This window comes from Eutrigla gurnardus, assembly GCF_963514095.1.
Source record: "Eutrigla gurnardus genome assembly, chromosome: 10".
NCBI classification, from domain to species: Eukaryota; Metazoa; Chordata; class Actinopteri; order Perciformes; family Triglidae; genus Eutrigla; species Eutrigla gurnardus.
The window spans coordinates 7,671,941-7,688,010 of NC_139924.1; the positions used below are offsets into that span (position 1 = coordinate 7,671,941).

Here is a 16,070-nt window from a genome sequence, read left to right on the forward strand (position 1 = left end):
CTTGTCTACCTATTCAAGATAATATGAAGCGATGCAGAAAGGGCATTGAAAATGGTTTGTTTACCCACAAATTTACTCTTCTCACTATTTATAGAGGAGGCCTATCATGAATTGGGTCGCCATTGTTTGTCGTTTTTGCGAAGCGGGTCTCCAGAAAAAAGCAGGGAGACAATTTTGAACTTGTTCCAGTGAGCGAGACGACATTACAGGAAAGGTTCCTCTCGTTGTGAAATCTCATAGAGGGGTCTTGTGATTTGTTGGATAAGAGTTGCGGAGGAGAGTGCTCGGGGGAGTGTGGCTGAAGATTCAGCTGATTTCGGCAATGTGGACACAACTTCTCCTTGAGGGAGACTTGGTGAGACACAATAAAAGAAAAGATCACGCTTCATCATGGTGTGCCACATGCTGCACATTCAATTTTGGTCCAGTTTTTTTTGCCCCCACTTAGACACAAGATATAAAATAATTAAAAAAAATAAGGTTGAGGTTGAATAATTCCCCCTTTTCCCTTCCCTCAACCATTCAGAATAAAGGGTAACCCAATTTAGGTTAACATTTTTCATAATATTCCTATTTTCTTTTTAAATGGCTCTTAAAAAAAAACCCTGTGGTATCCCATAGCATTTAAGAAAGCAAGTAAGCCATAATATTTTTATATATAACAACATATCAATGTTCACTGTTATACAGTGAACATTGATGCTTAACCTTTTCTCAGATTGCCCCATCATAGAAAAAAAAAATCCATCTGTAAATCCTAATTCAACCATTTTTATTCAACAGGCAACACCACGCCACTGCTTATCTGTTATACATCTCATGTAGTTAGTAAACAAATAAAAGTGATTTCTTTGTGTTCTTAAAGAGTAAAAGTCATGTTGGGATAAAGACGCTTGAGTCTATCAGCGTTGAATTAATGGTTTTCTACTGAAGCAACTGCATGCTTTTTTATAATAATATTGTTACTCTTGTAGCCATAGCGCCAAAATCACAATATTCATGGTTTATTTCTAAGAAAAAGGCAGAACATCAGTGAATCTCATAGTTATAAATAGTCAACCTCAGGCTTTTCGTCTTTATCCTTTTTTCTCCCGTCTCAAGCAGCCCTAATAATAAAAAAGAGGGCTCATAGAAATCAGACAACCTTGTTGATTTTCCCCACTTGAAAGTGATGTGAGACAATGGTGTTCAAGCAGCTTATCATAATACAGGTTCCAGTGGCAGGATAGACTTGTGTTTCTTCTCAGAATTGTTTGCTCCCCTGACCGGCTGGGTGGGACATGGCATCCACTCTAATCGGCTCCGTTTCATTTTGTGCTTTTTGTTCACTAAACCAATAAGTATAATGTCCCAAATCTGTTCTTTTATCGTTTGATTCCTGCTAAAAAAAAACTCAACTCTTTTATAATCATGTCATGTGTTGTGTGATAAATTATCACTCTCACAAATAACAGAAAAGGGTGTGCTTGTGCTTTTTATTTCTGCCTCGTGTTTTTTCCGCTCTCGACTGGAAAATATTGGATAAGAGCAATATTCCACCACAAGTAAATTAGAATATATATATATATATATATATATATATATATATATATATATATATATATATATATATATATATATATATATAAATATATTTCTCATGTCGCATCAGGCATGTCATATCAAAAGATTGCAGTGGCTGTAAGTAAGTTGGATATTTTTCCAAACTTGAGTTTCTAACAGACTCTGTTACCCACTCTGGTACAAACAATGTCACCGTGACCTATAAATAACCCAACAAGCGTCAACTCGATCATATTGCACTAACCCCAACAGCTTTAAATGTGAAATATTGTAACTAAGCATGTGACTAAGAATGGCTTTGGACTTTTATTATTATGTATTAGTTTTGCATAAACCACTTACTCAGCAACAAAATAAGCGAGAAGTAGCCTGGAAATGGTAATTAAGAAAAGCCTTTTCCTTGCTTTAGAGGGAAACAAGCGTATGCATGCGTGCTTGCTCGCTAATCCCCCCAGGAAATGCACATATGATGAGCTACTTTGGTTAATGCCCCACAGCCAGCACTTGTGGTCATCAAGATATCAACAGAGGTCTGTTTGCACTGATCTCATCCTATCATGCAAATGGACTCTTTGTGTGTGAGGAGAGGAGCAGGTATTCGTTATAACAGTAAACCTCCTGATTCTCTCACAACTGTTGCCATGATGAATAGACTTCTACTTCTCTTTGCCTCTCTAACTTTCTTAATGGGGTTTTCTCAGTGCTGGCAGCGCTGCTTCCCATTCAACTACCACTATATGGTCAAAACTGATTTGCACCCTTTGAGCGATTCTGTTGGGTGATGCTACGGGTGACTAATGCCAGCCATCGTCCCGTCTGCTATGATGCGTCTTTGCCTGATCACGTGTGCAATGTGACTCTCATGCACGCTGCTTTTCTCACGTCAGCGCTGGATGCAGAGTGAGCCGACGGGATAAAGTACAAGAACCGTGACCAAGGGCACAAACCATTACTTATTTACAAGCACTCAGGAAGACTGAAAGAGATCACACTTAGTCCATTGCTCAAAGGCTTTTTTTTAAATTCTCCTTCTGACTAAAACCACTGCCATCATGTCTGCAAGACAAATTGGCGAGAAAGGCAGTTATTGTGGATATAGACTGAGGAAGAGATATATGGAGGTATAAAGAAAAGAAAAAGACTACAACTGTATAAACCTGCAAAGGCTTTTCACATATGTGGCCTTGAATATACCTTTTCTACTGAAATAATAGTATTACTTTTACAATGTCACATGTTGTAGGTTCCCCATAATGCTTGAGGAAATAGCTGCATTTGGACTGCTTCTTTCATACGAGCCAGCTGCTGTCTAATTGGTCTCTGTGCCTCTTATGGATGTTCACATACGGTGCCATGCTAGCTCATTTGGGGGCAAAAGAAGCATACACTTGTTAACATAATTGAATAATTGCTGTTGGAATGCCCCGTTCCCTATGATGTTATGCCAGGATTTTTATGATGGCTCCCATGTGTCTGTGTGTGTGTGTGTAAGCACTTGCGGCATTAATAAGCAGATGGTTTGTGCTCTCTATGCCATTTTTCTAATAATAATTATTAATAATTATGTATGTTATAACTAAGATTATCTGCACTGCTTGCTTCTTTAGCCTAGCAGGGGCAAACATGTGACTCTTGATTAGAAAAAATAACCTATTTCTGACATATTTCACAGGAAGCTGTGTTATTTTGTGTTTTCTTTAAATGCATTTATTTCATCCAAGGGCTCAATGAAGCGATTGTGAACATTCAAAAGCATACAAATATGACATGCAGCCATAAAACAAACCGGATGTGAGAATGAAGATTTTATTCCTCATTTAAGGGCACCACTGTAGAAATGCACCACCTTAAGGCTTGATCATAACTTTCCACAAAATCTCAAGCATGGAGGGGGGATGTGGTAAGCCTTGGCCAATTTCCCAAAAAGCATACAGAACACCATTATACTCCAAGTTGGTTAGTGGAATATAAAACTGTAAATGATTTGGCAATTTCAAATAAATCACAACAGGCAAATAAAATAAAAGGGTTCAATATAAAAAAACAACAAACTAATACCATAACATATTGATTAAATTATTTAAAGAATCTAAAAAACTATTGATTAAATTATTTAAAGAATCTAAAAAACATAGTGATTACAGCTTTTTCTTGTGCTGGAGGTGGAGGGTTATTGGAGACTGTTATATCCATCGTATAATGTAAAAAGGCCAGAGTCGATATATATTTTGTTGTTTAATCATTTTTAGTCTCATTTAGACTGCTTTGATGTCAATAAGAAAACTGAATTTGTGTAGGGATTTGGACCTCTGTCTTCAATGAATATATGAGTTTATTTGATTTTTTATTTTGTCTTTGGTCTCTTTGGTCAGTCACTGTTGGAAGTGGCTCTTATTCATCGATATGAGTAGATATAAGAAGTGGGCGTAGTCTTCCCATTGGTTTGTGGACTTCATCCCATCGCTCAGCTCCACTCCACAACCTCTAACTAATATAAAGCCCATTATTCCTGTGGCGCTGGCACTTGTTAATTAGTGAATGTTGGACCAGTTAAAGTAGGTTAATGGGCCGAGTTCATGCATCACGGCACCAATAGTGATTTCACACCAGTGCTTCTTTTTTTTTTTTTGTTCTTACACAGTGCACACAATCAAGATTGTTAGTAATAATAAGGTGAAAACAGCATTTGCATTATACTTCCATGCTCCTATGCATTAAATCCCTTTCTTTGTTTCTTTCTCTCCCTCTTTTCTCATCTCATTCTCTTCTCCCAGATGTTTCTGGTGGCTTTGTCCTTTGCCTATTTTGCAAAGGCTCTGTCAGGGAGCTACATGAAGAGCACAATAACTCAGCTGGAGAGGCGCTTTGACATCCCCAGTTACCTAATAGGTGTCATTGACGGCAGCTTCGAGATAGGTGAGTAGGCCTCGTCGGTCACTGTTGTTATTTTGTTCGCAGCCTCAGTTTGGTGGGCTCCCCTCCCTTCTCTCTTTCTGTCTTTGGGACAGAAATATGAATGGATCACAGAGGTATTCAAGCTGCAGATAAAGGATTCATCAGGCTTCCAAGAAGAGGACAGAGGGGTGTGTTTGTGTGTGCGTACGTGTGTGCGCGTAGTGAGTCAGTGTCGAGCAGGGACACAACAGCCCATCTCTGGAATTATTTTATGCGATCACTTCTCTATACTCTTTGTCGCCGTATACCCCCAGAAATATACATGGGAATTTACAAGCTTCAAACATGCAAATCAGACCCTTCAGGCAAAACCAAACAACGTGTTGTTTAAGTGAAGCTCAAACTGCCCAGCTCTGTATGAAATATCACATTCACCCTGTTCTTGCACTGCATATCCAGATGTGAGTTGTCTTAGAGACACATAATCATTTCAAAATGAGGTAGATGGTAAAAACACACAACACAGTAAAAAAAAACTTGATACAAAGCAACTACCCTCATTAAAGCATCTGATATGTTCACTGCCACTGTCGCTGTAACACTTGCCCCTGGGTGATGTTGGGACTTTGAAAATGTGTTGACTCTTGAAATTTTGAGCGTATTCTAGTCCTGCTCAATGTGTTAAGTGTCCTGAGATGACTTCTGTTGTGATTTGACACTATAAATAAAATTGAATTGAATTCACACGCTGAATACTTTAAGCCGATTTCGACTTATCCCAGATACTATATCTATATCTATGTAAATGCTACCTTAATGCCAACCTGATTTTGAAACAGTGTCTTAGTCGCTTACAATACCAGTTCTCCTGGAAATTTGCTGCTTTTAAAGTTGAACTCCTTCGATTTTCTAGTCTGTTTCCACGTCTTGGAGAGTACGGGTTTTGACAAGATTTTCCTTTTCCTGTGTTTGAAGCTTATTTCAGATTTTCAGATACCACTTGTCATGACGCTTACATAGCAACCTCTTATAGCCTACCTTTCATTGCAGCAGGAGTGCGATATCACATAGATAGTTCAAATGAAATGACTTGACCAAATCACAGGTTTCATTTGTGAATATACAGGTACTGAGTAGATCTGGCTTGCAGCACTGTACATACTGTATGTAACAAAGTTTACGATGTTGTAACCCGAGTTCTATAAGCACAAGTAGAGCCCTCTGCTGGACTTGATGAGTAGAGGGTCGCGTAGAGGGTGGAGCCTGTGTGAGTTACAATCTCTGCTCCCTTTTAGCGCTGAATAATTCTTGATGACGTTGAGCAAAGTGTGTTTCCAGCGTGTCCCCCGACCCGTTTCTAGGCCAGTGATGCAAGGCTTTATTCAACTAAAGATTCTAAAAGCTCAGGAGACGGGATTCATCCGATATACAAGTCGTCATCTACTATCGGACATTCTGCTTCTGTTCTTTGGCTGACAGGGAGGTGGTCAGGGTGCATGGTGACACGCTAGTAGTGAGAAATAAGGACCGTAGGTCCTCAGTAGCACTATGGCACCCTGCTGTTACTCTGTTGGAGGTGGGGCTGTGTGCCGACCTGCTGGACAAAAAGGTGAGGACGACACCTTCAGTGCAGTCAGAGCTGAATACCCCCCCATATCTCTCCATCTCTGTCTCCTGTGAAAGCTGCTTCTTTTGCGTGGCCTAGGCAACAAGCTTTTTCTATAGGACCGTTGCCAGGGGAACATAGAGGCAAAGCAGGGCAGTGTGAAGAGGAAAGAAAAGGGGAAAGGACAGCAGAGCAGATAGAGGAGAGAAATAAAGAATAAAGTCGATTAGAGAGTGCTAACGATGGAAGAGGAGCACAGATGATTCACCCCAGCTCTAGTACATGCTGCATGAAATCACACACTGCACATCAAAATCCAAAAAGTTAGAACAAGTAATGAAACATACATAATTATCATAAATGAAACAGAATTAAATCGTTTTTAAGTCAAGATGAATTAAAAAAAAAACACATTTTAACCCTTTTAGATCACATGCGGGTCATATTTTGCACATATTTAACAAAATATGCAACAATATTTACTTTTCTTCCTAAAAATGTGTTTGCAAGCATCAAGTGAAATGGTTCTATATTGTAGCCTGCCTCTTTATTAGCGGTCAACAAAGACAATCACTTTCTTATGACTATGCACGCAGACAAGGATATGCACACTTACTCCTAATTACTTGACATTTCACATTCAATGCTGCTGCTCTCTCCGTCTCTCTCACGTCCACGACAACAACAGCCCAAGTATTATTGTAGGGTTTGACGTCATCCGTTAAATTAGACTTCACAATGGAGAAAGGTCAGGCAGCATGGATTAGGTTTAATTTCTAGGCCAGATTTCCGTCTTGATCTTACAAATTAGTTTCCACGTCATCATTTTTTTTATGAATGCCTATGTTTGCTGCTACATGCTGTAGATAATAAAAATCTCTTGGAGCATGAAGATAATGCATCATATGTGAGAACACTTCATCTGCCTTTCAAAGTACGGATATACACAGCAGCCTAGCTGTCCGTTTTCATCTGATCATTTTCACATGAAGGGAGAAGTCATCTTATATGAAAACATGAAAATGTTGTACTGCATGAAAGGTATCTGCAGTATGTAATCGACATGATACTGGCTAATATATATGAAGAGAATGATTGTTTGAGATGGTTGTTTTCCAGATCTTTTCTTTTTTTCCCTCTTTAATTGAGTAAAACCATCTGAATGAAAATATAACGTAGCAATGATCCTGTTCCTTCGTTCTGGAGATGTACAGTAGCACTAGTAAGTCCCTGATACTCCTCCCAGGTAACCTGCTGGTGATAGCTTTCGTCAGTTACTTTGGGGCCAAGCTCCATCGGCCAAAGATCATCGCAGTGGGTTGCGTACTGATGTCCATCGGCACATTCATCATCGCTCTGCCTCACTTCATCATCGGACGGTGAGTTAAAGAAAAGTCAATTGACTTGTAAAAATTCCATTAAAAAACACATGCTTCCCAGGCTGACAGCATTATTTCTCCTGATATATTACTGCACCCAATAAAGCAGTATATAGGAGAACATAATGCTACTGATTGCATTCTGTAACCATTTAATTCTGATTATTTCATCACTGCCCCCTGCATTTTAACACTTCTGTGTGTGTTTCGTGCACAGCTATGAATATGAAAGTTCTGTGCGACGGGTAGCGAACTCGACCCTTAACCCCTCTCCCTGTACGGTGGACTCACCGGCAGACGTGACTCAAGATGGTAAATTGCCTCAAGTGCCATCCACAGGTAAGCACTTGTACGTGTACACACTAGTGTGGGCAAGTAAAGACGTCTGAGACGGTTCTCATCTTTTCCTCCAGGTTGCGAAGGCGACTCCAACCTGTCGATGTGGATCTATGTGCTTCTGGGAAATGTCTTGAGGGGGATCGGAGAGACGCCTGTTCAGCCACTCGGGATCTCTTACATAGATGATTTCGCTACTGAGGAGAATGCTGCGCTATATGTTGGTAAGGTAAACCTCATCCAGTGGTAGAGATACACTGAAGTAAACACATTGATGATATTCCCTGTAAATTATCTGCAAAATATCATTTCTAAAAATGTGCAACCCCCAACAAATATAAGCAATACACAGGGGTTCTGTATCTTGATGTCAGTTTAACACGCGTTGCATTTTATGCAGCTTTATTCACCCTGGACTTGACAACACTATTATATCCAATGTATATCTCTTTGATACATATACAGTATATGCACTGTATATGTTGAAATATATATATATTTTTTAGATTTTCATAGGCAAAGCACACATTTATCCCATGTGAATTAGCCCCGGACACTCTGCTGACTTCTATCGGTGTCACAGTAGGTGCAAGGCTATTTCTGCTACATGGGCACTCAAAAGGTTTTTAAAAAGGTAGAAAAATGTTTTGCATGCTCGTTGCATGAAATTAAAATGTTGCTGCAGCATTCATTTCAAGCAGCCAAAGCACGCTTCTTCAGAGCCCATTACAGTATCTCACAATAATGCCATGTGCAGTGGTGTTTAGCTCAGCATGAGCAATAGACATTAAATCCCTTTAGTGTTCTACAATAGCAGAGGAGTATTGCTGAAGTAGAACATGTTTACTTAGCAAGCCTTTCCCAAACCAAATGAGGCTTAAACCATGTATATAGAGTAAATGTGAGCACAATTTGTGGTAAAATGTTGGTGTAACCATCTACATTCAATCCTGGAATTCTAACCGCACTGTGTGTTGTGTGTCTCTTTACCACATCCAAGGCTGTGTGCAGACCATTTCAGTGGTTGGACCCGTGTTTGGCTACCTGTTAGGCTCCCTTTGTGCCAAAATCTACGTGGACATTGGATTTGTGAAAATGGGTGAGTTTAAACAAAAGTACACGTCTAAGTATTTTAAAGCCTTTCTTTGAATTTGAGGATGTCATTCACCTCTCACCCAGACTGACAAAGAGCTCATGTGAATGAATTTGTTCAACATCATATTCCTTAGCCAGTATGATGTCCATTACACACAGCAGCTCATCACAATGGTATACCAGAACCCAAACATTTTGATGTCTTCCCATTCAGTTTTCATGTGAAAAGCTTGCTGGTTCACTGATATGACTTTCTGGGATACTTGAATAGAACAGGGTCATTGGTAATGTTAGCTCTACTTTCTCTACCATTCCGGATCAAAATGTCCGTTTCATTCATAAAACTGAGCCATGATAATAGGCTCGTTGGAGATGAACTGCGCCTCGCCTGGAAAGAGCAGGTGTGCATGATTAGGATCAATTGGCTAATGAACAAGGCATGGTGAGGGAGAGGAGGGACAATGTCCTGTGATGAGCTACAATCAAATAGAGTGCAGTGAAGGGAGAAGGCAGGAAGGCAGCCAAAGAAAAGATGTAACTAGCAACAGAAGAACACCAGTTAATAAAACAATTTTAAAATGTTCCCTGAATCATAGACATTTTAGAACTTGTTTTTAATAATAGCTAATCAAAGCCACTGTTTTCAACTCAAATGAAACCACATGAGTACCTTCTAACCTTCATGTCAGACTTTGAATTTCAGAAATGATAGAAATTAAAAGGCAGCCTGCAGGTTCTCAGAGTTCTGTTGTGCCTGATAGGAAAATCTGCCCCTGGTGTTCCATCTTTGAATCCTTTTCATTTGGTTATCCAGTTTAGTAGAGGCCTTAAAAACAATATGTTAAACTTCTTCTCATAAAATTGTCCCACTGAACCACAACAGATCTGTGTTTATCCAAAGCATTCATCATCTGTACCCCAACACAGAATCTATCACCATCACCCCAGCGGATGCTCGCTGGGTGGGGGCCTGGTGGCTGGGCTACCTCATAGCTGGGGTCATCACCCTGCTGTCCGCCATCCCATTCTGGTTCCTGCCCCGCTCCCTGCCCATAACCGGGCCCCAGGGCCCAGAAAAGTGCACACCAGAGCAGACAAGCTTCATTAAAGACCCTCCTCTTCTGAAGCACAAGTATCCTGTGGACGAAAATACTACCTTCATTGAAATGGCCAAAGGTAAGGCTGGATTAGGAGGTTTGTAGTCGTTTAACAGTAAAATGTGGAATTTTCATAGATGTCAACGTTGGAAAATGATGCTATCTGGAATATTAATGTTATTATACTAGTCTGAACACCCATGTGCAGTATGCACATTTTTTATGCTTGAGGGCTTCCGCTGATAATGCCATATAACGTGCTATGATTTATGGGTAATTCCCTCAGATATGTGGATTTAGGGAAGTGTGCATTAAGGGCTCTCTGTCTGAGAGAGCCCTTAAGCACTCGATGGGTTGACAGTGAGAGAGCACTAAGCCCTCAAGGACTTTGTGGGAAGGCGTCTCAAAGTTGGGATTGGGCCTCAGTATTTCAGATTCCATCAATGGCCTTTGTGTTCAGACATTCTGATGGATTGAATATTTAAAGTGTAAAGCCCCTAACTTCAGAGATGAATGGGCTGAATGAAATGGCTGAAAACACATAAACTGCACCATTTTTCTACAAGAACAAATGTACACCATCACAATGATTCACAATGTTGATATGATCGCATCAAAATTCTACACATAGGATCTTTAAAATATTTTATATCGTGCATTGTTTCTATCCATGGTTACTTGCTAGAAGTATTGTTCACTGCCTTTCTTGGTGCATTAAGGCGGGCTCACACCGGACCGAAAATCGGCGTCTTTGAGAGAGTCGGCGTCCGTGACATGAGTCTCCTTGGTGTGGTCGCTCGAATCGGCCCACGTCGGCGTTCATTTCAGCCGATTCAAATGTATAATCCGCCATTCGAGTCGGTCATTCTTTTACCATTCTGATTGGTGGAGGCTAGCAGCTTGACTAGCGAATCAGTGAAGCCCGGAAGTGACGATGGTAAACATACCAGATAACCAGTGGAATCGAAGAAGGTGGTCTAGAGAGGACCGCCTACTTCCGGTTTTTGTGTTTTTTGGCCCACAATACAGATTAGCGCCGCCTGTTGTTTTGGAGACATTACATCTGGCGCAAGCGCGGAACGTATGGCGTCGGCTGTAATTCCGTAGGTGTGAACCGCCCATGTCATTGTTCGAGTCGGCCATATTAAGTAGCCGACGCCGAATTTACCGACGCGAGTCGGGCAGTTCTTCCGGTGTGTACACAGCGTTACCGCCGTCAACTGTCAATCAGCAGAATAGTGCTTCATGTAGACAGAAAGGAACACTTCATAAACAGAGAGGAATTCAGTCAGTAACACATTGCATATTTAACATTTTCAGAAAGGTGTGTTTCAACTCTGATTTGTATCCCTCTACAGACTTCATTCCGACCCTGCGAACTCTGCTGGGACACCCTGTGTATTTGATCTACCTGTGTGTGACAATCATCCAGCTGAACTCTCTCATCGGCATGGTCACCTACAAGCCCAAGTACATCGAGCAACACTTCCGGCAGTCTGCCTCGAAGGCCAACTTTCTCATGGGTATTGTATTGTGCTCTTTGCCACATACATTATTGTGTTATGCAAACTGGAAAATCAGCACACAACCAATGCAGATGAGCAGATGCGTTTCTGCTGGGTTGAATGGGAGAAAGATCTATTGGATGTGCCTAAGTTTCAGATATATTCTTGTGTCAAGTATGTACACGACATACACTGTTAAAGTCGCAGTCAGCAACATTTGTTTGATCATATTCACTGAAACCGACACTATGCTCCGATAGAAAAATAAACGCGTCTCTACGTGCACATAGAGCCTGTTGTTTGTTTTGCAAAAATCCACCGCCCCCTGGACTTAAATCCTGTCCACTCAGCAGTTCACAGTTTGTGCACACGCCACAGATCCCACCTCCCCCCCTCACACATGTTACAATATCACAGGCACACGCCTCAAGCTAGGCATATGCTACATTAGCGTTAGCAGTTTCTATCTATGAGTAAGTTAGCCAGCCTACCTCTGTGTAGCGTGTACTCCATGCCGTTTATCGATGAGAAGACACGTTCACAGAATCTGGTGCACGCACACTGACGAACACTCGATGGGAGGAGCTTGTGGTAGAGGGGGAGGGGCCTGAGAGAAACATTCCAAATTTGACTGAGTCAACTCCATCTGCCAGACTGGCCGACTGCAGCTTTAAGCTTACACATTGTTTGTAAAACACATTGTTTATAAATCCAAATTTCAGAAATCATCTCGGTGTATCTTCAGGTCAGTGTTGTTTTCCCAGTGAATTAATGGTAATATTCAATTCAATTCAAATTTTATTTGTATAGCCCTTTACAATAGCCAGACGGTACCCAAAGTGCTTTACATCAAAGCAATAAAATAATCCATAAAAACAGTACATAAAAACACAAGAAAAGTGCTACTAGTGCTGCAGGGCCTTCTAAAGTGCATAAAGTAAAAACAGGCAAAACAAGTACACCTAAGAGCAGGACTACCCTAGTCAGAGTTAAATGCCACTCTGAACTCTGAATGAAGCAGAAAAGGCAATTTTCTAGAAGAGATATTGTTAAAGAAAGGAGAACTGGGTCGGGGTTTTTAATTCAGCCTATTTATCACAACAGCTGCAGAGAAGAGAGAGCTTTGTGGGTATGAAAAGTGCTTTGCATATGAATTGAAATATCTAATGAAGTTGATCACATCAGATGAAAGTCCCTACATACATGTGGTCTCATCAAAGGAGATGCCTCCACTGAATAGACTTGCTGCATGAAAGAGAATGCATTATTAGTGACCAGAGCAGATGACATGGGTGAAGATAAAAGTCCATGTTTTCACATTGATGTTAAATGAAGGTATAAGTGAAGACTGAAAAAATAATAAGTGTGGCTCTTTTTTCGATCAAGGCAGCTTGGAATTTCCTGTAGTCTTATTTCCCCTCTTGTGTGAAAGATCATAGCTGTACTTTGACACATTATGTTGATACATATTTTCTGCCTTTTTTCAAGATTTCCAGATGTTGCCTTTGAAGCAACATTTCATTTGTGATCTTGTGTTTTGCTGTCTCTTAAACTTAGGTGTGATCAATATCCCTGCTGTGGCACTGGGAATGTTTTCTGGAGGTCTACTGATGAAGAGGCTGAAGCTCAACATCATGGAAGCGGCCAGGTTTGCCTTTGGCACATCTCTGATCGGTTACGTCCTGTCGCTGTTCTTCTTCGCAATGAGCTGCGAGAACGCCAAGGTAGCCGGAGTGACACTTTCATACAACAGGTGAGTCATTGGTTGCAGTCGAATAGTCAAAAAATAAGGTCCTAACTCCTATTCCTAACTCCTATTCCTTGACCTCTTGGGAAAACGTCACAGGGTTAAAGGAAAACACCACCGCATTTCCATACTGAACTATGTTCTGCTCTGATCTTAGACGAGGTGATACATACCTCCCTCTCCTCTGTGCGTGCACTCAATGGCTCTTGCGCGCACTCCGCGCAGTGCTAATTTGCTAGCATGTAGCTTGTCCCAGTATATTCCTTAGGATCCAAAGGGGGGTGAAGTTAGAAGCGACCAAGCACTTCCACGTTGTCCCTATTTAAATACGGTTACGTGAGTAGTTACACAACCCAAGTTTGGTTACACAAAATGAAACATGCCAATTTTTCTAAGCGGATAACGAGGATAACTATATAGTATGGCGGAATAACAACTGGAAGCACTTCGACGTCGGCGCAGTAATATCATCACTCAAAACATGACGGGACTATATATCTTCTGCTTGTTTTCACAACCCTGTACGATGCACGTTATAACCATGATGTTTGATTGTTCACAAACTATCTTACTACAACCTGATGCTTCCTCAACTGTGCACAAACTACTACAGGTAGTGCAGGCGACGGCGTGCAGGTCACGTAGGTTCTATTGACGGAAGTAAGAGGGGGAGCGGAGTGATGATATTACTGCGCCGACGTCGAAGTGCTTCCAGTTGTTATTCCGCCATACTATATAGTTATCCTTGTTATCCGCTTAGAAAAATTGGCATGTTTCATTTTGTGTAACCAAACTTGGGTCGTGTAACTACTCACGTAACCGTATTTAAATAGGGACAACGTGGAAGTGCTTGGTCGCTTCTAACTTCACCCCCCTTTGGATCCTAAGGAATATACTGGGACAAGCTACATGCTAGCAAATTAGCGCTGCGCGGAGTGCGCGCAAGAGCCATTGAGTGCACGCACAGAGGAGAGGGAGGTATGTATCACCTCGTCTAAGATCAGAGCAGAACATAGTTCAGTATGGAAATGCGGTGGTGATTTCCTTTAAGGAAAGGCGATAGGAGAACTCAAAAGGATTTAGGAAAAGTCGATCGCGGTGCTCAGAAAATCCAACCGGACTTTCACTAAGCTACGTCATTATAACGCGGCCGCTGATGATTGACAGCTGATGATTGACAGCTGATGATCGGCACATAAATTCATGCCATATGCACAGCCAAAATGATCGTAAAAACAAAAATGAAAACGACAAAAATGTCCCCAAGGGTCCCTTAGGGTTAAATATGCAAATGCACATATCGTTTGTTTTCATGAACGGCCGAGGTGTGTAACACTTTAAATGTTGCTCTCGCAAAGAAATGTGGGTCGGCGTAATCTCCTTTCCTTTCGCATAGGAAGGTCCGTTGCATCCTATGCTAAAGGAGCTCTGAAAGGAAGCATTGGAGCTCCTTTCCTTTGCATTTAGAGAATCCCAACGGCTCTTATCACTTGTTTACTTCTGGGTCACTTCTTCAGTTAGGAACCTTCCTAAGCAAAATAGACTATTCGACTGCAGCCATTAAGTCGTTCCACTGTTTGTTTATTTGTTTATTAAAAGGATCCCCATTAGCTGGACGCCATGGCGCCAAGCTAGTTTTCCTGGGGTCCACTGTAATTGCAGCGAGCAGAGCCCTCGATATGCCGCGATCGCATCATTTATAAACCTTTTCCATCCTGGCTTTATGGAACCAGAGAGGCCGTGGCGTGTCACATGTCGGCATCAACGTTAGTGTGACGTCTTAAATAAGCAATATATAGACATATAATTACTCCAAATTCAGTACAACGCAGTACAGTTATTGATCTGACAGACAGGTCATTACTTGCATTGAATGCACTTGAGGTTAATTTATATATCATGAATACGCCCTCTAGAGTTAATGATATCTTTTACATCAGATATTCTGACACTATTGTACATGTCGAGATTACAAGCAGCCAGATGATGCTTGAGAGTGGCTAACTGCTCACTTATTTATAATGCAGCCCCACCTCACTTGTGTAAGCACTACTACTAAGTACTATTATGTACTATACCGTTACTGTAAGTAATGCCATAATAAATTATTTGCTCTCATGTGTGCTTTTCTCTCGCTCTCCAACTTCCAGCATGGATAGGATATCTTATGAGAAACACTCAGTGTTCGCAGCCTGCAACTCGGGCTGTTTTTGTTCAGCGAGTGACTGGGACCCAGTCTGTGGACAGAACGACATCACATATGTTTCTCCCTGTCTCGCTGGCTGCTCCAGCACTGCTGGCTCAGGGAAAAACACAGTAAGTACTCAAACAAGAAATATTACACATGGAAAAGTGTTCATGTTACCATATGATCTAAGGGCCATCACCAATATTACCTGTGCAGTATTTGAAAAAAAAAAGTTGTGTATAAATGAAAGTTATTGTTGTGCATTTTTTAATTACTTATAGCAATAAGTTGTCTTAACTGTACATGGTTGACTTTTATTTTAGTATTGATTATCAGTGATCGTAGTGATTTCGCTGATCCACAGCCACATATACACTATGGGTGTTTGTGTATATTCACTATGTGTCTATGTCTTGCTCTACATGGTCATGTGTGTGCGACTTTACGTGTGTCTCTCCAGGTCTTCTCTAACTGTAGCTGTGTGGGCGTGGCTGGCAATTTTACGGCCAGTACCGGCCAGTGTCCTCACAAGGACGACTGTGACAGGATGTTCCCATACTTCCTGGCTCTCTCTGTCATCACTTCCTTTATCATCTCCCTTGGGGGAACACCAGGCTACATGTTTCTCATCAGGTCAGATTTCAACACATTTCATTGAA

At 41.1% G+C, this 16,070-nt stretch overlaps 1 protein-coding gene across 1 annotated transcript in view; it reads left to right on the top strand.

Annotated features, from left to right (window-relative positions):
* LOC311020371 (solute carrier organic anion transporter family member 1C1-like) overlaps positions 1–16,070 on the top strand; it is a 36,287-nt gene that overhangs the window by 15,000 nt on the left and 5,217 nt on the right. Inside the window, exons 3-12 of the mRNA XM_084020369.1 lie at positions 4,338–4,479; positions 7,311–7,443; positions 7,661–7,782; positions 7,857–8,003; positions 8,780–8,878; positions 9,802–10,050; positions 11,330–11,494; positions 13,034–13,229; positions 15,374–15,539; positions 15,872–16,044. Coding sequence (XP_083876495.1) covers positions 4,338–4,479; positions 7,311–7,443; positions 7,661–7,782; positions 7,857–8,003; positions 8,780–8,878; positions 9,802–10,050; positions 11,330–11,494; positions 13,034–13,229; positions 15,374–15,539; positions 15,872–16,044 — 1,592 coding nt within the window. The remainder of the gene's footprint in view (positions 1–4,337; positions 4,480–7,310; positions 7,444–7,660; positions 7,783–7,856; positions 8,004–8,779; positions 8,879–9,801; positions 10,051–11,329; positions 11,495–13,033; positions 13,230–15,373; positions 15,540–15,871; positions 16,045–16,070) is intronic.